The sequence below is a fragment of the Budorcas taxicolor genome, chromosome 9 (assembly GCF_023091745.1).
Source record: "Budorcas taxicolor isolate Tak-1 chromosome 9, Takin1.1, whole genome shotgun sequence".
Taxonomy (NCBI): Eukaryota; Metazoa; Chordata; class Mammalia; order Artiodactyla; family Bovidae; genus Budorcas; species Budorcas taxicolor.
In genome coordinates, this window is record NC_068918.1 from 23,754,183 (window position 1) to 23,779,756 (window position 25,574).

The following is a 25,574-nucleotide window of genomic DNA, read 5'->3' on the forward strand; positions in this document are numbered from 1 at the left end:
ATTATTATCCCAGAGGCTAAGACATCTTTACAACCTGGTCTAATGATTCATTTTTCAAGTGCTTTAATTACATATAGAGAAGAAAATAATACCTGTTTTAATCAGATTAGTTTTAGAACAAATAAAATAACACATTAGAGAAAAACTTACTTAAAAATAGTTGTATTTATATTCCACAATTTGCTCAAATACTGGTTTTCTTATAAACTTTCTACAGGATGTTTTTTAAACAAATTCTTCACATTGCATCTTGACTATGTACTTACGGAATTTCAGGGAAATAGTTCTGTGTGTTTTTATAGCTTAATTTGTACTAAAGGGATGGCAGGTGGTCACATGCAGTCCATGTGGGATTCTAACATGACATTTAGTGAGTTTTCTGATGTGGACCATCCCTTTGATGCTGAAGGTAATGCATCTGTCGAAAGAAGTGACTGTAGATTTGGATTACTGCTCTCTGCATCTTCCAGTTTCTCTGTGTTATCTTCCCAATTAATGTGGAATCTTGTGACTCTGGGATTGGATGCCAAAATATTCCTTTGAAGCTAGAGGATAAAGAAAATATATAAATGGCAAACACTGAGAAAGCTAGATCACCGTATACAAATAGACCTTAATAGAATGGTTCTTTATATTTGTACTCCTAAAGGGCTAATTCATATACAAAGGTATAAGTCAAATAAAATATACTAAACTAATAAACAATAGGGCTGCAGTAAAGAAATTATTTTGGCCTAATGGAAACAAGATGTGGGGAGCCTGAGGGAATCATTCAGATCTTTTACTATCCAAGAAAACATCCAACTCTATCCTTATTTCCTAAAAGGGAGAGAATCTCTTGAATGTATCAGAGGATGCTTCATTTAACAAATTAAGGTGGTTTCTAGATTTTGATGTGGTATTTCTTCAGTAATATTTTCCAGTAAAATGCAAAGTATCCCCAAATAAGACCTCTCATTATTAACGGTTTCCTATCTTTTAATTATTATTGCTCATTCTTAGATGCAATATTCTAGTTCCTTCTCATTTTGCTATTCAAGTAGCCATATAGGTAACTAATAAATTAGAAAGGGAAGGTTCCACATCAGAATAAAACATTCTAGCCTTATTATCAGAAAGAAGAACATTCCATTCCACTCCCATGTAATGTTTCTTGCATGGTCTGGCAGATAGTGTTATGTTCAATCTCACAAAAATCACCAGTTACTAAACTATTATAGTTCCCAATGGAAAATCATAAAGTACTTGGTATTTCTGAGAATATCAAATCACAGACTTCAGGTTCTCACTCAGAAACTTAACTGTTTTCACCACCAGATAATATTTAAGACCTGTAGTTTAACCTGAGAATTGCTGACGAAGCAAGGCATATGGGAGTTTTGAGATAACAATGTTCCTATGAAAAACAAAATGTCCCTCTACAATTTTGAGAAGTTACAGACAAAAATATTATGGAATGATCAGTACAACAAACAGGAATTTGAATGTCCTAAAGATGGAAGTAGATAGAATCATGATGTATGGGGAATGCCATACAGAGAGCCTTTAGCAGAGACCTGTTGGGGGCACTTTCAGTTTTCTAAATCATCAGACTCTCAAGGTGCCTGACCAACATTAACCGCTAATAACTAACCTGGAGGTAGCTTTGAAGTCATCCATGGTAAGGGAACAATGATTGGCTTGCTTTAGTTGGCACAAGGACCTCAAATTTATTTTGTCTCAAAGCCACTTTCATGGTGTACTATGAAATGGCAACTGCTTAAAAAATTGTATAGTAAAATGAATGAAAAGGGAATAATGAAAAGGAGTATTACCTTAGAAAAGTCTGGTTTTACTGGCGGATTTTCCCTTAATTCTGTCTCGGTATATTCATTATTTACATAATAACCAACTCTAATAAACTCTTGACCTCGATAGGTGCACGTAATTAGCACAACTGTTACACCTACGGCATCTGCATCTGGGATGAGTCCCGGGTTAGGTGCATCAGCCTAGAATCATGTAAAAAAGAAAGAAACAGCACAAAGTCTTGTTAACCATAAGCAAAACTGGAGTTTTGGTTACACTGAGCACCTTCAGTCAAGGGCACAGCAACCAAGACTTGGAAATCATACTGGGAAGGCAAATGCTCATTTTTGAAACTGACTTATAGCTAGAAAATATAGTTCATATGTTTCTCCATGATATGCCTAAGTACCTGAAAACATCACCACATCCAGAGGAAAATACACGTGGCTACTGTGTTTGCTGGTTCATGACGGATTATGCAATATTCAATTACAAAACCTTTTATAAAATATAGTAAACAAATCAATAGTCTTATTGAGTCCAAGCTTCCCCAGTCATAATTTCAGACCTTAAAAATCAGTAAATATTTAATTATTCCATACAGCCTTTTGGCAGCAAATGTTTATTATCCAGTTTCCTAGGACCAATATTCTCATATCCAGTCAACACCCACCCCCCCCCAGATATTCTAATAGGAAATTAATACAAAACTGAAAATGGAATGGAAATAGTTTTATAGCAGAATTTCAAAAAATACAAATAGTCCCACATCCTATGGAAATTCAGTGAAGGTAGAGACTGTCTGAGGCAGATCTTGTTTTGAATCAAACTGCTGTAAGCTGAAACTTGAGGCAGGTGGGCTGGAGGTGGCTGAGTGAAGGCTCGGGCCCTGTCCGCAGCCACGTGGAAGACAAGAAGGGCTTAGTTGGAAGGTGTCACAGGCTGGGGACAGGCAGCACTGGGCATGGCCGAGAGCAGCGACTCTGGCGGCATGAAGCATATGAGGTCCCACAGACTGGCTGCTCTTGCTGTGGCACAAAGGGCCATCCCTGGGCCTGGCTGAGCACTTCAGCCCATGCCTCAGCTTGGGAGCACTTCTGACTGGAGTTCTCAGGCCATTATCATACAAGACTCATGATTACTGAACACCTACCACATGTGGGCGACACAGAAAGGCACAGGACACCCACCTGGTCACCTAGACTGGAAACCTGTCACCCTCAGCTTCCCCACCTCCCACATCTAGTCAGTCTCAATATCTGCTGCTGCTGCTGCTAAGTCGCTTCAGTCGTGTCCAACTCTGTGTGACCCCATAGACGGCAGCCCACCAGGCTCCCCCGTCCCTGGGATTCTCCAGGCAAGAACACTGGAGTGGGTTGCCATTTCCTTCTCCAATGCATGAACGTGAAAAGTGAAAATGAAGTCGCTCAGTCGTGTCCGACTCTTAAGCTACCTCATGCACTGCAGCCCACCAGGCTGCTCTGTCCATGGCACTTTCCAGGCAGGAGTACTGGAGTGGGGTGCCACTGCCTTCTCCGGTCTCAATGTCTATCATCTCTGAAAGCAGAATTCAGGTCTTCATCTCTTATCTGGAATATTGCTAAAACTTCCCTACTGGTCTCCCCCAGCGGTAGCCTACTTGCACTGTGGCCAACATGCTAATGCTATCTAAGTGTAGATCTATTCCTGTCCCTTCACTGGGTTTTAAAAACCTCAGGTGACTACCCTAATTTCTGACATAAAAAAAACCCCTCAATTTTTAGCTTCATTTATAAGGCCCTTCACAATTGGTCTCAATCAACATTAAAATCTCTTTAACTCCACCTCTTGGTCTAGAAATGTAAGTTCTTTAAAAAGTAGTAATAATTCTAGTAGTAGTAATGCCTTTGTGCCTTGCATATATTCCTTCCCTAACTTGCTGAAAAAATCATATTTAAAGCTTGTGTCAAGTGTATCCCTCTTAGTAAGGCACTTTCTAATCCAAACATATAATTAATAGCACTCTTTATGCACTCATATTAATTTGACACAATGTCTCTATTAATATATTCCAACAATCTAAATATGTTTACTCTTCAACCTTCCCTGAAATTCTAAGCTTTATCTTGGGCAGGAGTCCCATCCAACTCTTCTTTGTGATTTCAACTCTGGCATGGTTCTAGACACAGTATATACAGAGTATTTTGAAATTTATTCATAACTCAGTTCCTGCCCTGACGTGGTTTATGATCTCTTTGGAGAAATACCAGAATAGAACAGGGGGCCAGTCCTGAGAATATGCTGTTTGCCTTTGGGTGGAGATGGGAAACAGAGCTGGTGTAATACTATGGGAACCTCTCCCACTATTGCTTCCCATCCCCTCAGCATATTGGTTCTCGGCATGTTTGTGTTTTAAAATTTGTTTGCTAAAGGATTCAGCCTGAGTGAAATCAAGGAGAGAAGCCTGCAGGCCTCTCAGATGATTTAGGATGGAGAAGTGATAAGCAGAGATCTTTGACTCCAACAAGCAATACGAGGCAGATGTCTGGGCACCTTCCTGCTAGCCTTTGACACAACTAAGAGGAAGGCATGTTGATTCGGAGAGGCAAAATCATGGCAGACCAGAATACTATGGTAATTTGTTTCAAACATAAAACACAATACTCTTAGTACCTTCCTGCTGATAACAGTGAATTGGAAAATGCATAGGCTGAACACATGATCTAGGTCACACTGTGCTTCCTTTGTACTTCTGGCAACATGTGCACACATACCAAAGTGAAAATCACTAGAGGGAAATAGTTTTTAATAACTTTTCCTACAGCACTTAAAGCCCAAAGTTGAGGAATATTCTTAACCAACATAAACACGTAGAAAAGATAAATTTTTAAAAGTCTGTTTCAAAAATACGGCTTTTTTTTGCAAGTTTTTTTTTTTTAATCAGCATTGAAAGGTATATCACTACACCTCAAGTTTCTTGATTTGAATTATGAAGTATCATCTTTGAAGTGGTCCTCCCTGGTGGCTCAGATGGTAAAGAATCTGCCTACAATGAAGACGACCTGGGTTTGATCCCTGGGTTGGGAAGATCCCCTGGAGAAGGTCATGGCAATCCACTCCAGTATTCTGGTCTGAGAAATTCCATGAACAGAGGAGCCTGGCAGGCTACAGTCCATGGGGTCGCAAAAGAGTCAGACATGACTATGCACAGCACATATTTGAAGTATAGGTTCTCTAGGCTTGTGGATCAGAGCAAATACTGCTTCTTTATATAACAATTTCAAGAAGCTAAGAGAATAAAAACTTAGTTCTCATTATAGAAACAGGAAGCTGTCTGTCACCGATTATACTTAACTGCTTTATTCCTCATGACATTCTTATGAGGTAGGCTATTATTCACACTTCAGAGATGACTGGCATGACTAAGAGAGGCTAGGAGCCTGACTGAAGTCACATGTCTACAAGCAGCAGAGTGGGACTAAACCTAGTTTTCAAGTGCAGGACTTCCCTACACAGGCATCTCTCATACCCTCTGTGACCCTTGTCAGTCACACAACTCAGCTTAACAGCACTTGTTTTTTAAGATTTTTTTTTTTTTAATGTGGACCATTTTTAAAGTCTTTGGTGAACTTGTTACAAAACTGCTTCTGTTTTATGATTTGGTTGGTTTTTTTTTTTTTTGGCCAGGAGGCTTGTGGGCATGTAGTTCCCCAACCAGGGATCGAACTTGTACTCCCTGCATTGGAAGGCAGAGTCCTAACCACAGGACCACCAGGGAAGTCTCTAACAGAACTTGTAACTAATATATTTGAGCCGTTCAGTCAGTATATTTACGCTTTCCTTAACCATTTATTTACATATAATAGTTGTTGCTTTTTAATAAGAAGCACTAAGGCTAGGAGACCAAGATTCTGAATTCAAATTTAGGAACGAGGAGGGAGCAGTGGTAGCTCTAGAGATAGGCTTGAGTGAGTCTTAGCCCATATCTCCTGGGATTATTTAACCAATAGTATTCATTTAAATTGGCCTCATCTGTGAAGTGAAAGAAGTGAGCGCTCAGGGACAGAAGAATTAGCTTTTTTTTCCTGGTTGAAGTCTTCTCAGTGGGTTCTACTTAAATAATGGAACTGTTGGGTAGCAAAACTTGTAACAAAATTAATAATAGTTTTTTTTTTAAAAACTATGGCTAGTTACTCTTTGGACTATTATAAACATCTTCCTCTAATAAACATGGATAACTGAGAAGTGATTAGATAGTTGTATACAACAATTTGATGTGCCTTGAAAGGAGTAATATTTTTCAACACAGAAGACAATGTCTGAAGCCTTGGCACAGACCTAAATACTGTCAGTGGGATCTGAGAACATAATTATGTATTAGTAGAGCTTCTCCTTATAAATGATGGAGCTGTGGATTTGTAATAGTAATCCTCTATAAGAAGTGTAGGGTAGATGCTTTAGTAGACCACTGGACTTCCAGTGACCTAAGATCTCACAGATCTCTTATCTTCTAACATACCTGGTAACCTAGCTGAATTACTGATAATGCTGAAATAAAGTTGTTTTGTTACATCATTCCTAGTGTCTGAAACTATAATCTGAAAATGCATATTACTGACGATCCCAGTTAGTAAGCATTTTGAACCCCTGTTTTGTGCTGCTGGACAGCCAACCACCCTAAAGGTTTCATACTAAGGGGCTATTCACAGGAAGAGTGCAAAATTAACCATCACATGTGTGCTGACGCAGTATAAGGTTAACTGCATGCTGTGCAAACCCTGAAGTAAAAATCACAGTAACACTCTCAGCACACGTAACCAGGAGGTGGCATTCCTTTATGACACATAAACTTGTTAAAACACGAAAGAAGCAGATAATAAGTGAATGCAGCAGAACCAGAATGATGTAGCCCAAAAGCAAAGAAAGGGCTGAGGACCATTTAGAAATGTATTTGGCATACAGATATACCAAGAATAATCTTACCTGAAATACAAACATATGCCTTCCTGCAGGAACAGGGCCCACTAAAACAGAGTCTAAAACTTGATCGTATTCTTCACTTTCTGCAGAGCCCACATAGATAATTTTCCATTCCAGGTCTAGGGTTAAAAACCAAAATATTATTTCATATTCAGTAATTACAAGATGACATCAAAGACCCTTTAAATGTCCACTTACACCATTTATTGGCTGCTAAAATTGGCTTTTCATACCAGAAAATCCAGAAATGCACCTAAGTGCTCCTTATAAAATTCGTACATTTCATACCAGAGTTTCTCACAATGCTGTTATGTGAAATCCTGGTTCCTGGGCAGGGCTTCTCATCAATGAAACAACATGGCCAAAAGCTTGGGAAATGCTAAAACCGTCTCTTGAGGATTTGCAAAGCACACTGGCAGAGCAAGGGGTCTGAGAAATCCTTCAGTAAAGAACACCAGTACTATTAATCCAGTGTTTCCTACATTTATTTGGCTAAGGAATCCCTCTCCCTTTTCTGTATGTCATCATTTAATAACCTGACTTCCCTGGTGGCTCAGACGGTAAAGCATCTGTCTACAATGTGGGAGACCTGGGTTCGATCCGTGGGTCGGAAAGTTCCCTGGAGAAGGAAATGGCAACCCACTCCAGTACTCTTGCCTAGAAAATCCCATGGATGGAGGAGCCTGGTGTCCATGGGGTCGCAAAGAGTCGGTACACGACTGAGCAACTTCACTTCACTTCAAACCCACTTTTGAAGGGCTAACCCATATTATGCATAGATCCAGATCAAAGAGCTCCAAAGTGGAAAAATCACTATTTGCAAACTTCTCCTGTGGCTCAGAAGCCCCTTAGGGCTTCAATTCAACTGCTAAAGGTTCACAGTGGGGTTTCTCCCTCATGGCACCCCTTCCTGTCATCCATTCTTTACATTGGGAAGAGGAAACAAAGGTTCCTTATACCACTTGATATGTCAAAGTATATATTGTGGGAACAGGCATGAGGAACAAGAAAGAAAAAAGTACAACCCAAGGCACTCCATGTAATTCAGTTGTTGTATGTAATTCAGTCTTTCCTGAGCACCCTCTACAGTGTGCTCTGTAAGAACCCAGAGATGAGCACAACGACTGCTCTTTGCAAGAGGCCTCCTCATTAGTAGGGGGAGGAACACCATTCTACAAATACAAATTATCTCTGAGACCTCCTGGTCCTCTTAGGTTGTTTGGCACTGTGTGGCCTGACTCCTGGATCCACTCCACAAAGTCTACACCAGACTCAGGGATGGGGGGCGGTGATGCTTCTGGGTCACCTGTGGAGAGTCTAATGCCATCATGTGTTGTCATTCTTGTATAACTTTGAAGCTTGTTTTGTTCCTTCAATAGATAACAGGAATAGGCTAGGCACTGCTCATTCATAGTGATTATAAACTGCAGTTCAGTGAAGAGATCCTTGAGGTTTCTTCTTCCTCTTACTGTGTCATGCTTCTGTCCCAGACCTTGGCCACTTTATCTTCAGTTCCTAGTACATTTCTAGATGCAGGGTCCTACATCTGACATCTCATGAGATTATCTATTTGCTGATGAAGATTAAGAGAGGGAACAAGCAGTATGAGTATCTAGTCAGAAGGGACAGCAAGTACTAAGGCCAGATGGGCAGGCACATGCTTGAGGAAAAGCAAAGCCACTGGGGCAACAGCAGAATGAGCAAAAGAGAAAGCAGCTGACTGGGAGATTTGGAGGGGAGAGGTGTAGCCAGAGGATGCAGGGCTTGGAAGTCACCGTGAGGATTTGTGGCTTTATCATGAAGAGGCATGGGAAGCCACTGGAATGCTGCGTAGAGGAGCAACATGGCCTGATTTTCATTTTGTGTGTGAGCGTTAGTCGCTCAGTCATGTCTAACTTTTTGTGTAGCCCACCAGGCTCCTCTGTCCATGGGATTTTCCAGGCAAGAATACTGGAGTGGGTGACTTTCATTTTAGGAGGATCATTTTAGTTGCTGTGTTTAGTATAGACTGTAAGATGGCAAGGGAAGAAACAGGAGGATAGTTCAGTTGAGGCAGGAAATCATGGTGTCTTGGACCACATGTAGCCATAGAGGGGAGAAGTAGTAACACTGTGGATATATCCTGAAGGTCGAGCCAGCAAGAGCCACTTATTTTTCTGGGGGCAGGGAAGGGAAACCATCAGGAGTTCCAGGGATAAAGAAGGTAATGAATAAGTGGAGATCATAAGTCTGGTAAAAATTTAGAAACTGTCCATATGTCAAACCTTGAAAATAGGTGGGATTCCAAGGGAGCGAGCCCAGGGGGCTCTCCAAAGTTAAGAAGTCAGGGAGATAGGATCAATTAAAGTTACCCAATTAGTGGCCAGTGAGGCAGGTAACCCAAAAGTCAAGTGGAGAAATGGTTTTAAGGAGAAAGGGGTATGGAAACTACTCAACTAGCCGAGTAAAGAGAAGACTGGGAATTGTCACACAGAGGTTTCCATAACTGTTTGTTCATTTCATAAGTATTTGTACTACTATGGATTGTGATCTTGCCTTAATTGGTGTAAACTGGCATTTGTGGTCTGGTGCAGGAACGTGGTTATAACTTATAAACATCCCTTTATAAAATACCTGGGCATTGGTCTTGCCACCTCACACCTGTTATTCAAAACCTCAACAGCTTTGTAGGTATCACATGAGATTAATTATACATGTTACACAAGTAAAGTTGAGACTCTCGATAGGTTAAGTAATATGCCCAAATTCACACAGCTAGTAAATGGAAGAATCAGAATCCAAGCTATGTCTCTGTGACTCCAAAGCCTGGGCTCTTTCCAAAAATCTAAGGGAGATAAATTCTTCCCTTTTTAGCTCTCAAATCAACAGTGAAATAAAGGAATTTAACTGCGGGAGGTGGGAAGGCATGGCTGAGGGCAGAGGCCGGGGGGTAGATAATCTAGCCTTAAGGAGTATAGGCTGTAACTCAGGGTACCTTAATTTTTATGCTGTGGATGCTTGCTATAGCTACTGGGTTTAAAACACTCAATACTTATTTATAAATTAGCATCAGTTGTTTTGTTCTTAATCTTTTTTTGAACCCAGCTTCATTTCCTTGCCCCCTGTATTTGAAACAAGAAGGGACAGGATGGAATGCTTTACACAGGTGATAGTTTGAAGTAGTTTACTCATTTATTTAAAAAGTTAACTGTTTCATTTAATCATGGTAACTTCAGTCTGCAGGTGTCTCCATTTGAGGTGGGAGTGAGGGAAGTCACCAAGTAAATTTCAAACTAATTTCACTATTTGGGAAGACTCTTAATCTAGGGGAAAGTATGTAGTATTTGTGAGTTAGTACAAACCTGAGGCTTTAAAGTATGAAGCTTCCTTCAGTTATGTTGTAAGTATGTATTCAACCGACAGCTCTAAATATTGATCAACATTTTTCAAAAAGGCTCCATTCAGTAAAGAAGCAGAGAAATCAGCAATCCACAGAAGGTATAACAAAGTCAGCAGTAAAGTCAATGAAAATGTGTACAGGCTTGGTGACCATCAGACCAAACACACCCAAGGTCTCCTATCTCCTGGACTTAACAGGAGAGCCTCTCCTTACATCTGTGGATTGCTGTCCTACCCCTGTATAGGTCTTACAGTAGATTTCGACTAAATTCTCTTAAGCACTCAGACTTTTTCTGAAACAAAGCTACAGGACAGCTTTTAAAGGAAAGTCAAAATATGTGAGGGCTATTGACAATTTAAAGTATGAAAAATGATGGCCAAGCTTTGGAACTTGAAACAAAATTATACAGTGAAAATTTTTCATTGGACTATTCTATAGTTCACTTCCAAGAACAAATATTTTTAAGAACTGTAGCAATGGCACCCCACTCCAGTACTCCTGCCTGGAAAATCCCATGGATGGAGGAGCCTGGTTGGCTGCAGTCCATGGGGTCGCTAAGAGTTAGACACGACTGAGTGACTTCACTTTCACTTTTCACTTTCATGCATTGGAGAAGGAAATGGCAACCCACTCCAGTGTTCTTGCCTGGAGAATCCCAGGGACGGGGGAGCCTGGTGGGCTGCCGTCTATGGGGTCACACAGAGTCGGACACGACTGAAGTGACTTAGCAGCAGCAGCATAGAAGATGGGACTATAAGAAGTCTTTGCTAAGTAAACTCTATTTCCTTAATCCACACAGCCTCTAGGTGGAGTACATAAGCATGGCACCTTTTTGAAAGATTCCTTTGCAGCTTCAGTATGACTCAGCTTAAACTCCTAAAAAGTACTAAATAAATGCCCAGTATAAGAGCCTGGGAAGTGAGGTAGACAAGTCAAAGTAAGGTGTATTCCTGACATCAGTACTGTAAAAATTCTGATAGGATTCAGCTTGGTTCTGAAAAGATCCCATAACAAACAGAACACATCAATGGCAGGTTTCAGCCATCCATTGTCAAAGCCCTGTAACAACATCCTGAATCATCTAACTTCCTTGTTGAGAACTCGCTCCTAAAATGGAAGGTATCACTTGAGAAATACCAGTAATTTCAAGAAGTTCTAATGCCTAAAACACTGTAGTATAAATTGGAAGGGACTCATTTATTGTATTTCTCTTGCATTTGTCCATTTTTATATGCAATTGATAGTAAAACCAAAAAAATGTCTAGTGGGCATGAAAATGGGCCTAGTGCCTGAAATGCTTATGGCAGTACTTTAGTAACCAAATAGTTTCAAAGTTCGGTAATAAGGAAAATCCCCTTTAATTTTTATTAGCAACGGCCCATTTAAGAATTAGTTTAATAAATGAATTGTCTTTCAAAATGTGCCTACTTTCGTATGTGCATATGTGCTTTATATTTGTAGTAAAACTACAATGTATGGAACAGCACATACCAAAGTGGTAATTATGGTTACTTTTGAGTGACATGTTGGCGGAAGGTATTGAGTACAGAGGAGTGTTACTTTATATATGTATGAACAACTTTTAAAAAGTTTATTACAATGAGCATATGTTGGTTTTTGTCATTGAAATAGTTTACACGCTACCTAAAATACATTATACAGGGATTAAAGGATAATTTTTAAAGTGAAAATGCTTTACATGCCTTGATTAGCATATAATTTAAGATGAATTTTGCTAAACATAATTGTAAGTTCAAAAAAAGCCTGTCCCCTATTTAGCTGTAAACTTACCATCGATGAAGTTAAACTTTTTTTCCCCCTTGAAATTTTGAAAATGGAGCACTGGATGGTTTTAATCAAATCGGAAAGACCTTGGCAAATTTTAGCTTTCTAAATTTCTTACTGCACATGCTATATGTCTTTCTGAGGACCTTAAAACGTACTTAGAAAAAAAAATACTAAATTTTGCATTGCCATCAGGACTTTATTTCCTAGCCCACTTTTGTGTTTTATGTTCAGGGTATTTGGATGTGGAGTTGCTCTAATTAGATTTCAACACGTTCTTGAAGGACGTCTTTCAGACTACTTAGAAGCCAGTGATTAAGTCCTGGAAATTATTTAAATATTTTACTTATTTCTGCTCTCAGGTTAAATGTAACTTGCTAGCTTAGCAGTATGTTTCTTCCTGAGAGAAGAGAAGATTTCAGTCACTAAGGATGAGGAGCCCACGTTGCTCGGGGCGAGCCTGCGCGCCAGCATCCCCGGGCGCCCCGAGCATCCTGGGTGCCGGCTGGGGAGCGCCGGCCCGGGAGCACCCGCGGCCCCCGGAGAGCGCCGGCCCGTGGCGCCGAGGGGCCGAGCCTGCGCCCGCCTCCCCCACTGGTTGGTCCACGGAACCAGAAATCAGCGCGAGGACAGCCTCGCTCCCCCTACCCGAAGCGGCCGGGCATGGCCACCCCGGAGAGTCCGGTAACTCCAGCGTGAGCGCTAAAAATGGACGTGCCTCTTGCTCGGGGGCAGGAAGGTGGGCAGGCGGGGCGCCGCGCTCGTCACCCGCGGAGAGGAGGCGTCGTGACGCCGGGGTCGGTGGCCCAATTCTCTACTCTCGGTAAGATGGCTCCGCTGCGAACTCGCCGGCGCCGACCACACACATGCCTCTGCCTTCCCACCTCCTCGCCGGGGCCGCGGAGGCCGTTGGGTGCCCGGGGCCAGCCCGGCGCGACCCCCGGCCGGCGCCGCGGGCGCGAGTGCGGGTCTCGCGAAGCGCCCGCCCGCCAGACAAAGCTGACAACATGGCTACCTCCGCTCGAACAAGTTCCTCGCAAGTTGAGCCGCGGCAGGCGCCCCGGCGGCGGCCGAACGCCGCGCGCGCCTGGCCGGCCGTCGTCCATCAACTTCAAGTTTCCCTCCGCAAAGCCGAGCCCGCAGCCCGCTCGGCGCCGAGCCCCGGCCGCCCGCGTGAGGCCGGGCCCGGGAAACTTTCAACGTCTGCAGCCCGCAACTGACAGCCCGGCGGCGGGCGGGCGCCCGACTCACCTTCAGACAGGTCCTCGATGCACTCGAAGGTGATCTCGAACTGGAATGGGTTGTAGAAGGGAGAAGGGTTATCCAGCACCACTACATTGTTCACCTGAACCTTTGCCATATTTTGAAAACACCACAAACAATGGGGACGGGGGGCTCGTTGCGGCACAATAAAGTCCAGCGCGCGGCCGCTCGGGAGAGCGCAGACCCCCGCCCCGGCGCCGGCCCGACGTCGTGCAGCGGCGACTTGAGAAACTTTTTTTTCCTCTTTATTTACACGGGAACACTCCACAGTGTTTTGCAGCTTTCCTATTTCACTAAACTACAGCCCATTCTGCTCTGATAACTAGCAGCGTTGCCCGCGATTGGCTGCACCCGAGCTCTGACCCTCCTCCTCCAGCGAGGGCCTCCGCGGCGAGCAAGATGGGCTCCCGCTCCCGGAATGGACTCGGAAACTTTAACTGCGGCTCCACCTGCTGGTGTGGATTAGGACAAAGGCGGAGAACAAAGTGAGTGGAATACGGGCTGGGAGGCCCGCGCGGAGGCCGCCGGCGGCGGCGGCGGCGGCAGTGGCGGCGGCGGCGGGGGGAGGGGCGGCGCAGGCCCCGCCCCCGGCCCGGCGGCTCCCGCGCCTCACGTCGGGCGTGGCCGCAGCGGGGCGGGGTCGAGGGAGGCGTGGCCACGGCGAGGCGGCAGGAGGCGTGGCCACGGCGGGAAAGCGTGCTCGCCGTGGGCACGGCGACGGGAGGGCGCGATCCTGGCGACACCCGCCTCTGGGGTTTGTGTAACGTGTTTGTTCTGTGTCTCCCCCTCCCCCCCCTTCTGACTCTTCACATCAGTCCGACGGCTGTGTCGGCTCTCTACTGAATTTAGGAGATGCGAATCCGTTGTCTACACTAGCTTAGGTTCAGTTGTCTGTATACTGGGTAATATTTGGGTTAGAGGGAAGGTTGGTTGCAGTGGAAGTAAATTGCATTTTATAGACTGATGTCAGCTCAAAAGGAGCAAAGCCATTTTGGAAATCTAGTTCTTGGCCAATATCTACGTTTGGGCACGACAGCGCCGTTAGTTAAATAGATACAAAATGAAGGGCGAGGAAACGCTTTTCCACCCACACTTTGTGGAATAGGTAGTATTTGGGCTGCACCAGGGTCGTCTTTCTCCCGTTCCAATCTGGAAAGTCTAGAATAAAAAGATGACTTGAGGTTGGATCACTTATACCCGGTTTCTCCTGTTCGGTGGACACAGCAGGAACATAAAAAGGAGAAAATGCAAGTATCAGAAGACCGTAAAGGCAACAGATACAAGCAGAAAAGGCAAAAGGCGAGTAGAGACCACGAAAGCATACCAAGATGTGCAATTTTCCAAAAAGTCATGACCTAAACCGTTAGTAAGTAAAAATGTATGGCACCACGAGCAAGTTCAGAGGAATCTTTACTTGATTACTCCACATTCAGCGTCAGTTTGTTCTTGACTACCTTTGTAGGAAAGGGAGAGCTTGTAACACATTTTGTGTAAGGTTGTTGAGCTGTTTCTATTTTCTAAATAAGAGCAATATAAAGGGATTTTTTTCCCTGCTGCATAAACCATCATTTTTTAAGTATTTTGAATGAAACCACTTGGTTAATTAAATTCAGAGAGAAAGTTATTTAAGTGTCATCTATGCTGAAAGTTTTCTCTTAGTATGGTGCTGAGAATTTTTCAGTTAACATTCTTTGGACACTGTTCATTGCAGGTTGCTTTTAGTGAGACTTCTGCATCTGATGGTCTTTTGAAAGTTAATAAGAGACAGCTAGGGAGGCCTGGCATGCTGCAGTCCATGAAGTCACAAAGAGTCACACAACTTAGCCATAGAACAACAGCAATGGGACAGTTAATCCCAGGCCTCCCACATTTAGGGAAACTACTCAGGGTGAGGATCCCATTGTATCATCGATGGATTAGCAAATACCACGATCTACTGGAAAGGGTTTCCTCAAGCCCAGGTATTTGTACAAATTAGAGTATAGCAGTCGTACTGTGGTGACAGGTGCAAATTACATTGGCTGATAAACTATATTCTCTGTTCATTGTTATTAGTGCTGGGCCTAAGGCTACCTCAGATGAAGTGTAAATTGTTGTAAGACACACAGAACATAGAAGATAACCATTTGAAGTATAAAACAAGATTCTCTTGAGACTGGAATATATGCAGTTTCCTCATTATTGCAGGCATTGTTATGAGGAGATTGAAATCCGTTTGCTTTATAAAAATGACTTTATAAGCTTGGTAAAAATCAAGTGCATTTTTAATCTGCTCGTGTTCTAAGTCACTTTAGTCATGTCTGACTCTTTGCGACCCTGTGGATTGTAGCCTGCCAGGCTCCTCTGTCCACTGCTCATAGGTGTGTCATTATGAAGTGTGTAAGATTTGTTCTCAGCATCAAGAATGAGATTTACCTGGATAGTACTACTGGGTTGGCCGAGAAGTTTGTTGGAGTTTTTCCGTAAGGTGTTACGGAAAAATCCAAAAACTTTTTGGCCAACCCAATATTTCTGGCTTATTTTCTTTAAACTCTTTATTTATCATGTCATATATAAGAGTATTTAAGGGGCGGGGGAAGCCCTCTCTAATAGCTCACTGGAAGCCTCAAGAATTGGCTCCAGGCCTTTACTGTTACCTTTCTTGTCTTAACTCTTACTGTTACTGCTCCTCAAAAGTATTAAGAGCCTTTGGGTACTCGCTCCAGTAGTTTCCTCACCAATGATAATACCTTCCAGGAAGACCACAGGGATTTCCAGATGTGCCCTTGTGTACTTCTAATTAAATGACATGCCTTAGACACGCCTTTCCCCTTAGGGAAAGATTGTAAAAGCATTATTCTGGTTTCAGAGACAAGACAGTCTGTAAGATTTGTTGCTGAACAACTTTTTGGTGACTCTCAAACAGTTAACCACATTGCCGCAGATGGGTTGCCATGAATGTTGTCGTATGTGAAGTACCCAGGGGGACCCACATGACACTTAGAGGGCTACATGGAATGTAATCCTCAAATCACTTCTCTCTGTATAGCCTGCTTGGGGGAAGGGTGGCTGAAAAAGGTTGCTTTGGCTCTAAAACGAACAAAGACTAAGTTAATGCCTAGGACAGAGATAAATGAACCTAGTTAGCTATTGTTATGGGCTGAATTGTGCCGTTCTCCCTGACCCCAAATTCATATGTATGCCCTCAGTATCTCAGACTGACTGTAGTTGCTGGCAGGGCCTTAAAAGAGGTGTCTAAGTTAAAGTGAGTCCCTTAGAGTGGGCCCTAATCCATTCTAACTAGCTTCTTTATATGAGGAGGAAGTTTGGACATAAAAAGAGATGCCAAGGGCACACATGCACAGAAGAAAGACCGCTTGAGGACTCAAGAAAGTGGCCATTTGTAGGTCAAATGAAACCAACCTTGTTGACATCTGATCTTTTACTTTTAACCTTCAGAACAGAACTGTGAAAAAACAGGTTTCTATTATTTAAGCCACCCAGTCTGGCAGCCCTAACAATCTATGTATGTAATCCGCTTGTTGTTCATTTATCAAGGGCGTTCTATGGAGTGAAACGATGTGGTCATATAGGTTGTAGGTTGTAGGGTGGGGTTGTGTGCTGCAGACATTTCTCAGAGGAAGTATCTGCTACTGTGCATACTCACCTTGAATTCTGAACAGACTAGATGCAGCTTGCTTCTGAGTTCCAAAGCTCATCTACAGAGGGCTTTTCAGAATCTTAAAGTTGAAGTTAAATTGAGGTCACACACAAAGCTAGATGAAAGAGTGAGTTAATTACTAGAATTAAACTGAATTAAAATTGTTGTTCAGTCACCCAGTCGTGTCCAACTCTTGAGACCCCATGGACTGCAACACACCAGGACTCCCTGTCCCTCACTGTCTCCCGAAGTTTGCCCAAGTTCATATACATTGCATCGGTGATGCCATTCAGCCATCTCATCCTCTGATGCCCTCTTCTCCTCCTGCCCTCAATCTTTCCCAGCATCAGGGACTTTTCCAGTGAATTGACTGTTCGCATCAGATGACCAAAATACTGGAGCTTCAGCATCAGTCCTTCCAAAGGGTATTCAGGGTTGATCTCCCTTGAGATTGACTGATTTGATCTCCTTGCCGTACAAGGGACTTTCAGGAGTCTTCTCCAGCACCGCAGTTTGAAGACATCAATTCTTTGGTGCTCTGCCTTCTTTATGGTCCAGCTCTCACAACCATATGTGACCACTGGGAAGACCATAGGCTTGACTATGTGGACCTTTGTTGCCAGAGTAACGTCTCTGCTTTTCAACACACTGTCTAGGTTTGTCATAGCTTTCTGTGAAGAAGCAAACGTCTTCTGATTTCATGGCTGCAGTCACCATCTACAGTGATTTTGAAGCCCAAGAAGAGGATATCTTTCAACTACTTCCACCTTTTCTCCTTCTATTTGCCATGCGGTAATGGGGCTGGATGCCATGATCTTAAATTTTGTTTAATATTTAGCTTTAAGCCAGCTCTGTCACCCTCCTCCTTCACCCTCATCAGGAGGCTCTTTAGTTTCTGTTTACTTTCTGCCAATAGAGTGGTATCATCCGCATATCTCAGTTGTTGATGTTTCTCCCGCCTGTCTTGATTCCAGCTTGTAACTCATCCAGCCTGGCGTTTCTCATGATGTGCTCAGAGTACAGACTAAACAAGCAAGGTGACAGCAGACAGCCCTGCCGTACTCCTTTCTCAATCTTGAACCAGTCAACCAGGGTTGTAACTGTTGCTTCTTGACCTGCATACTGGGTTCTCAGGAGACAGATAAGGTTGTCTGGTATTCCCATCTCTTTAACAGCTTTCCACAGTTTGTTGTGATCCACAAAGTTTAAATACACTGAATTAAAATGTATTAGAACTGAGAAGTCAAATCTCAGACACTGCCTGCTGCAGAAGTTATCATAGGTATGGAAATGTTGACCTCTTGCCTTTGTTTAATTCCTAAATTTTACCTGGCACAATGATTTGTCATAATAAATGGTTTCTCTCTATATATTGGTATCTTAATACCAGTTAATATAAATGGTAATTATTTGTCACTGTACTATATTCTCTTTGAGAACACATTTGTGTTATTGTCCCCATCTTTTTAAAAAATCTCATTTAAGGCTAGTTGTAATATGATCTTTAGTTAGAGGAGCTCCCTGTTATTAGTTATAGGATGTCAAAATTTAATGCTAGTTTTTTTTTGGTTTATTTACTTTGGCAGCACTGGGTTTTTATGTGCAGGCTTTCTCTAGTTGCGGTCAGTGGGGGCTCCTCTCTAGCTGTGGCACACAGATTTCTCACTGTAGTGCCTTCTCGTGTTGCGGAGCATGGCCTCTCGGGCGCACGGGCTTCAGTAGTTGTGGCTGTCGGACTCTAGAGCAATGACTTAGTAGTTATGGCTCACTTAGTTGCGCTGAGGCATGTGGGATCATCCTGGACCAGGGATCAAAACCATTAGCATTAGCAGGCGGATTCTTAAACACTAGGCCACCAAGGAAGCCCTAATGATAGTTTTAAAGGAAAATTTCTCTATGAATGTAGAGTGTAGAGATTTTCTGTAGTTTACAGATGTTTCTAGAAGGAATAGCTCCTACAGTAATGATTTTAATAATAGTAACTCATTATATATGTAGAGAGAGTGACCATTTATTATGTGAAATTATTGTGCTAGGCTCTGTGGAATACTCAAAGACAAAAACATACATGGATATTATCCTCAAAGATCGTTTGGTCCAGTAGGAGAAGTGACTATGTAATCACATCAGTATGGCACAGAATAGAAAGTGTTAGATGCACCTTGAACAGTACTGGTTGTATCAGTTCAGTTCAGTCGTATCCAACTCTGCAACCCCATGAACCGCAGCACACCTGTCCATCACCAACTCCCGGAGTCAACCCAAACCCATGTCCATTGAGTCGGTGATGCCATCCAACCATCTCATCCTCTGTCGTCCCCTTCTCCTCCTGCCCTCAATCTTTCCCAGCATCAGGGTCTTTTCTAAAGAGTCAGATCTTTGCATCAGGTAGCCAAAGTATTGGAGTTTCAGCTTCAACATCAGTCCTTCCAATGAACACCCAGGACTGATCTCCTTTAGGATGGACTGGTTGGATCTCCTTGCAGTCCAAGGGACTCTCAAGAGTCTTCTCTAACCTCACAGTTCAAAAGCATCAATTCTTCTGCACTTAACTTTCTTTATAGTCCAACTCTCACATCCGTACATGACCACTGGAAAAACCATAGCCTTGACTAGATGGACCTTTGTTGGCAAAGTAATGTCTCTGCTTTTTAATATGCTGTCTAGGTTGGTCATAACTTTCCTTCCAGGGAGCAAGCATCTTTTAATTTCATGGCTGCAGTCACCATCTGCAGTGATTTTGGAGCCTAAAAAAATAGTCTGACACTGTTTCCACTGTTTCCACATCTATTTGCCATGAAGTGATGGGACCGGATGCGATGATCTCAGTTTTCAGAATGTTGAGCTTTAAGCCAACTTTTTCACTCTCCTCTTTCACTTTCATCAAGAGGCTCTTCAGTTCTTCACTTTCTGCCATAAGAGTGGTATCATCTGCATATCTGAGGTTATTAGTCTTTCTCCCGGCAATCTTGATTCCAGCTTGTGCTTCCTCCAGCCCAGCATTTCTCATGATGTACTCTCCGTATAAGTTAAATAAGCAGGGTGACAATATACAGCCTTGACGCACTCCTTTTTCTATTTGGAACCAGTCTGTTCCATGTCCCGTTCTAACTGTTGGTTTCTGACCTGCATATAGGTTTCTCAAGAGGCAGGTCAGGTGGTCTGGTACTCCCATCTCTTTCAGAATTTTCCACAGTTTATTGTGATCCACACAGTCAAAGGCTTTGGCATAGTCAATAAAGCAGAAATAGATGTTTTTCTGGAACTCTTTTGCTTTTTCCATGATCCAGCAGATGTTGGCAATTCGATCTCTGGTTCCTCTGCCTTTTCTAAAACCAGCTTGAGCATCTGGAAATTGACAATTCATGTATTGCTGAAGCCTGGCTTAGAGAATTTTATGCATCACTTTACCAGCCTGTGAGATGAGTGCAGTTGTGCGGTAGTTTGAGCATTGCTTGGCATTGCCTTTCTTTGAAGTTGGAATGAGAACCAAATTTTGATGTCACAAGAAAGGCTGTGCGTGTGGTGTGTATATAGATACATGGTACATATGTATATACATATGGTATGATGTTTTCTTTACTGTTTGTAAAAAGCTTTTAAATAACCTGTTTTTAATTCTTGCAACACTTTGGTATGGTAGCAAGGTACGATTAGCCCCATATAACCAATGAGGACACTGCCGCTCAGGATCCTGCTCCCTTAATTGCTGACTTAGTGTTTCTCTATTTTCTCTCTACTGTGTCAGATAATATTTAAAGTAGACTTTATGGGTAGAAAAGCAATTGGTATAATTTCTTGGAAGAACCCACATGCTGGCAGACACTGTAGTAATGACTTGATTAATGAACTCTTACTGTGTGGATCACAATAAACTGTGGAAAATTCTGAAAGAGATGGGAATACCAGACCACCTAACCTGCCTCTTGAGAAATCTGTATGCAGGTCAGGAAGCAACAGTTAGAACTGGACATGGAACAACAGACTGGTTCCAAATAGGAAAAGGAGTACGTCAAGGCTGTATATTGTCACCCTGCTTATTTAACTTCTATGCAGAGTACATCATGAGAAACGCTGGACTGGAAGAAATACAAGCTGGAATCAAGATTGCTGGGAGAAACATCAATCACCTCAGATATCCAGATGACACCACCCTTATGGCACAAAGTGAAGAGGCACTAAAAAGCCTCTTGATGAAAGTGAAAGAGGAGAGCGAAAAAGTTGGCTTAAAGCTCAACATTCAGAAAACGAAGATCATGGCATCTGGTCCCATCACTTCACGGGAAATAGATGGGGAAACAGTAGAAACAGTGTCAGACTTTATTTTTTTGGGCTCCAAAATCACTGCAGATGGTGACTGCAGCCATGAAATTAAAAGACGCTTACTCCTTGGAAGAAAAGTTATGACCAACCTAGAAAGTATATTCAAAAGCAGAGACGTTACTTTGCCGACTAAGGTCCATCTAGTCAAGGCTATGGTTTTTCCAGTGGTCATGTACGGATGTGAGAGTTGGACTATAAAGAAAGCTGAGCACCGAAGAATTGATGCTTTTGAACTGTGGTGTTGGAGAAGACTCTTGAGAGTCCCTTGGACTGCCAGGAGATCCAACCAGTCCATTCTGAAGGAGATCAACCCTGGGATTTCTTTGGAAGGAATGATGCTAAAGCTGAAACTCCAGTACTTTGGCGACCTCATGCGAAGAGTTGACTCATTGGAAAAGACTGTGATGCTGGGAGGGATTGGGGGCAGGAGGAGAAGGGGACGACCGAGGATGAGATGGCTAGATGGCATCACTGACTCGATGAACGTGAGTCTGAATGAACTCCAGGAGATGGTGATGGACAGGGAGGCCTGGCGTGCTGCGATTCATGGGGTCCCAAAGAGTTGGACGTGACTGAACTGAACTGAACTGAGGAACAGAGCTCCATGAATGAGCTTTGCCCAGGTAGATAGTGGGGGTGAGAGGAGGCTGCAGCCACGGCAAAGCTGTGGGAGCTCCCCATTGAAGCTGCAGATGCCAGGCTTCCTGTTGCAGGAGTGACTGGGAGGTGGGCGACAATGGATCCCGGAATGCATCCTTATGCTTTTAATAAGGTTTTCATGTTCGTTACATAAAGTACATTCTCCTCCTCCATTCTCTGCTCCACCTCATTAACAACAGTTTCCCTGTTTTGATTTCGGTGCTACCCACCATTAGGTTACAAGTTTGTTGAAGAGAGAAGCTGTGTCTGGCCCCTTACCCAAGCTGGGCTATACTGTTAAATATCTTTTGGATCTCATCCATATTAGTCCACTTTCTGAAGCACCATGGTTACGTTTCTTGTGGGCAATCTGTTGATGTTAACATCATGGTATTGTTTCTGACCAGAAGAATATGTATGGAAATACTTGATAATTATCTTGGTTTTTTGTGTCTAGTTTTTAACCTTGTGTTCTTAGTCTTCTTATAAATGAAGCTCCTAAACTCATTTCCTTCTAACTGTCTCTACTTGGAGTCCACTGTCCTTCGTGTTTTACATTCCATCCTTTTCTCTTTCACTCTCCACCTGTCCCATTTGTTAGAGGCTTTCTCCTTTTCCTGGTACTAGGAAGAATTCAGTGATAAGTAAAGAGAGGGCTCAAATCTTTAAAACACCTTCACACTAGACCACCGTTTGCACAAAGCTGCCGCTCAGCATAGCAGCTTTTTTAGTTGGTTACTATAGAGACAAATGACATAAGATGGAGTCAACGCTTGACAGAAGCTAGGCAAGTAATCTTCCTGAGATTGGAGGGAGACCTTATACACAGGGCTGTTTCGAAGACTAAAAAGGATAGGAAGGGGGAAGGTTTCACAAATGAACTAATAGATGATTAATTGGTAGATTTTGTTGGTAGAATTTGTGCTTGTTAAGGCCTTGCATCCAGCATACACAGAGTGTATCTCCATATAGCCCCAGTATGATTATACGGTGATTTTTTTTAAAAACTATTTATGTGTTTATTTCGCTGCACCAGGTCTTTGTTGCAGCATGCGAAATCTTTGTGATACGTGAGATCCAGTTCCCTGACCGAGGATCGAGTTCATGCCCTCACTGCCCCTCACTCGCCACCCCCACCCCTACATTGGCAACACAGAGTCCTACCACTGGACCACCACAGTAGCCCCAGTGATTTTTTTGATAACAGCCATATTGCTATCAACATTTATATACAAATTTTCATTTTTCTGGGTCTGTGCTTAAGAGTGGAGTTGTTGAGTCATGTGGTAACTCCTTATGAGGAACTACCGGACTATTTTCCAAAGTATCTGCACTATTTTATGTTCCCACCAGCAATGTATAAGCTTCCCAATTTCTCCACGTCCCAGCTAACACTTCTTATTTGTCTGTCTGTCTGTTTTTTTTTTTTTTCTGTTATTATGTCTTTCTGATTATAGCTGTGGGTGGTGTGTGAAGTGGTATCTCAATGTGGTTTTGATTTACATTTCTCTGATGGCTAAAGAGGAGTTGAACATTTTTCATTTGCTTGTTGGCCATTTGTATATCAGCTCTTTTGGCCATTTAAAAAATTGGATTGTCTTTATTGTTGGGTTGTAAGTTCTTTATATATTCTAAATACAAGTCTCTTATCTGAGACTTATCAGAGACTAGTACTTACCAGGTTTGGAAAAATGTTCTCCCATAGTGTGGATTATCTTTTCATTTTCCTGTGGGTGTCTTTTGTACCGCAGAAGCTTTTTGATAAAGTCCAATGTGGTAATGGCATAAAGATATAAGCCAATAGAACAGAATTAATTGTCCAGAAATAAATCCATACATTTATGGTCAATCCATTTTTGATAAGGGTTCCAGAACAATTCACTGGGGGAAGAAATTGTCTTTTCAAAACTCACTGCTGGGAAATTGGACATCCAAAAGCAAAAATATAAGTTTGGACTCTTGTTCACACAATATGCAAAAAATTATTTAAACTAAATGAAAGACTTAAATATAAGGTGTAAAAGTATAAAACTCTTAGGAGAGAACACATCAAAGACATCAATCTTCTGGCCTATGATTAGGCAGTGTTTTTTGAGAAATGATTAAAAAAATACAAGCAGAAAAAGTCAGTGGATGTATGTGAGGTGTTTTTTCATTTATTTAAGACATCTTTAATTTCTTTTAACAACATTCTGTACTTTTCACAGTATAAGTTTTATATACTTCTTTTGTTAAATCCATTTCTAAGTGTTTTATTATTTTTAATGCTATTACAAATGGAATTACTTTATTAGTTATATTTTCATATTCTTCACCTTGAAAGTATATAGACACAATTTAATTTTAAAAATTAATTTTGTATCCTTCAACCTTGAGGAACTCATTTGTTAGCTGTGATTTAATTGTAATTCTTAGGATTTTCTATCTGTAAGATCATGCCATCTGCACACAGGGATATTTTTACTGTTTCCTTTCCCTTCTGGATGCCTGTTATTTCATTTTTTGTCTTATTGCCCTTTCTAGAACCTCCAGTACTCTGTTGAATAGAAGTAATGAGAGTGAACATCCCTGTCTTGTTTCTGATCTTAACATGAATACGTTCAGTCTTACATCCAGAATGATGTTAGTTTTGGGTTTTTTGTAGATGTCCTTATCAGAGTGAAGTTCTCTTCTATTCCTGGTTTGAGCATTTTTTCATGAAGTATTGTTGAATTTTGTCAAATAGCTTTTTCTGCCTCTATTGATATGATCATATGATTTTTGTCCCTTATTCTGTTAATGTGAAAATATTACATTAATTGATTTCTAGATGTTATACCACCAATCTTGAATTCCGGAGATTTATCTCACTGGATCATGGTTACATAGTCCTTTTTATATATTGTGGGATTTGGTTCAGTAGTATTGAGGATTTTCGTATATATGTATTCATAAGAAATATTGGTCTTTAGTAGTCTTGTGATGCTTTTGATTGTTGGTGTATAGGTAATACTGTTCTCATAGAACAAGTTAGGAAGTGTTTCCTCCTTTTCTACTTGTAAAGAGTTTGTGAAGAATTCATACTGGATTCTTCTAGTGTTGAAGCCATCTGTGTGTGGGTTTTTCTTTGTGGGTAGTTTTTAAATTACTAATTCAATCCCTACTTACTATACATCTGTTCAGATTTTCTTTTTCTTCTTGAGTTAGTTTTGGTAGTGTCTATTTAGAAATTTGTTAATTTCACATGAATTAACTAATTGGTTAACATAAAGTTATTTGTTGTTTCCCTTTGTAATCCTTTTTGTTTCTGTAAAGTCATTGATAATGTCCCGTCTTTGATTCCTGATTTTAGTATAATTTTGTTCGCTCTTTTTGGCTTGGTCAGTGTAGCTAAAATGCATCACCTTTTGGATTCGTGAATTTTCTCTGTTTTTACGTTCTGCCTCAGTGATTTCTGTTACAGTACACATTACCTCCTTCCTTTTGCTAATTTGGGTTTAGTTTGCTCTTCCTTTTTTCCAGTGTGTTAAGGTGGCAGCATAGATTTTTGACTTGAGATCTTTCTTCTGTTTTAATGTAGACATTTATAGCTGTAAGTTACTTTGTAAACACTGCTTTAGCTGCATCCCATTAATTATGGTATGTTGTGTCTTCCTTTTCCTTCATCGCAGTTTTTTCCGATTTCCTGTTGTCCAGCCACCTATTCGTTGCATGAATAACATAGAATTTGTTTCTATGTTATTTCTGACAAGTGGACTTTCCACTTTTGCTTAAAGATTACTTTGATTTCTTACTTCACAAGGTAGCACATTCCTTTTT

The 25,574-nt window shown here is 41.8% G+C and overlaps 2 protein-coding genes across 2 annotated transcripts in view; one reads left to right on the plus strand and one right to left on the minus strand.

Moving 5' to 3' along the window:
• MCM9 (minichromosome maintenance 9 homologous recombination repair factor) overlaps positions 1–25,574 on the plus strand; it is an 85,181-nt gene that overhangs the window by 25,777 nt on the left and 33,830 nt on the right. The window lies entirely within an intron of this gene.
• On the minus strand, positions 155–13,575 carry ASF1A (anti-silencing function 1A histone chaperone). The gene is made up of 4 exons (XM_052645481.1): positions 13,163–13,575; positions 6,751–6,866; positions 1,815–1,991; positions 155–545 (listed from the first exon to the last, which is right to left on the minus strand). Exons 1-4 carry the CDS (start codon positions 13,269–13,271, stop codon positions 333–335), a joined length of 615 nt encoding a protein of 204 aa, XP_052501441.1. The 5' UTR covers positions 13,272–13,575; the 3' UTR covers positions 155–332.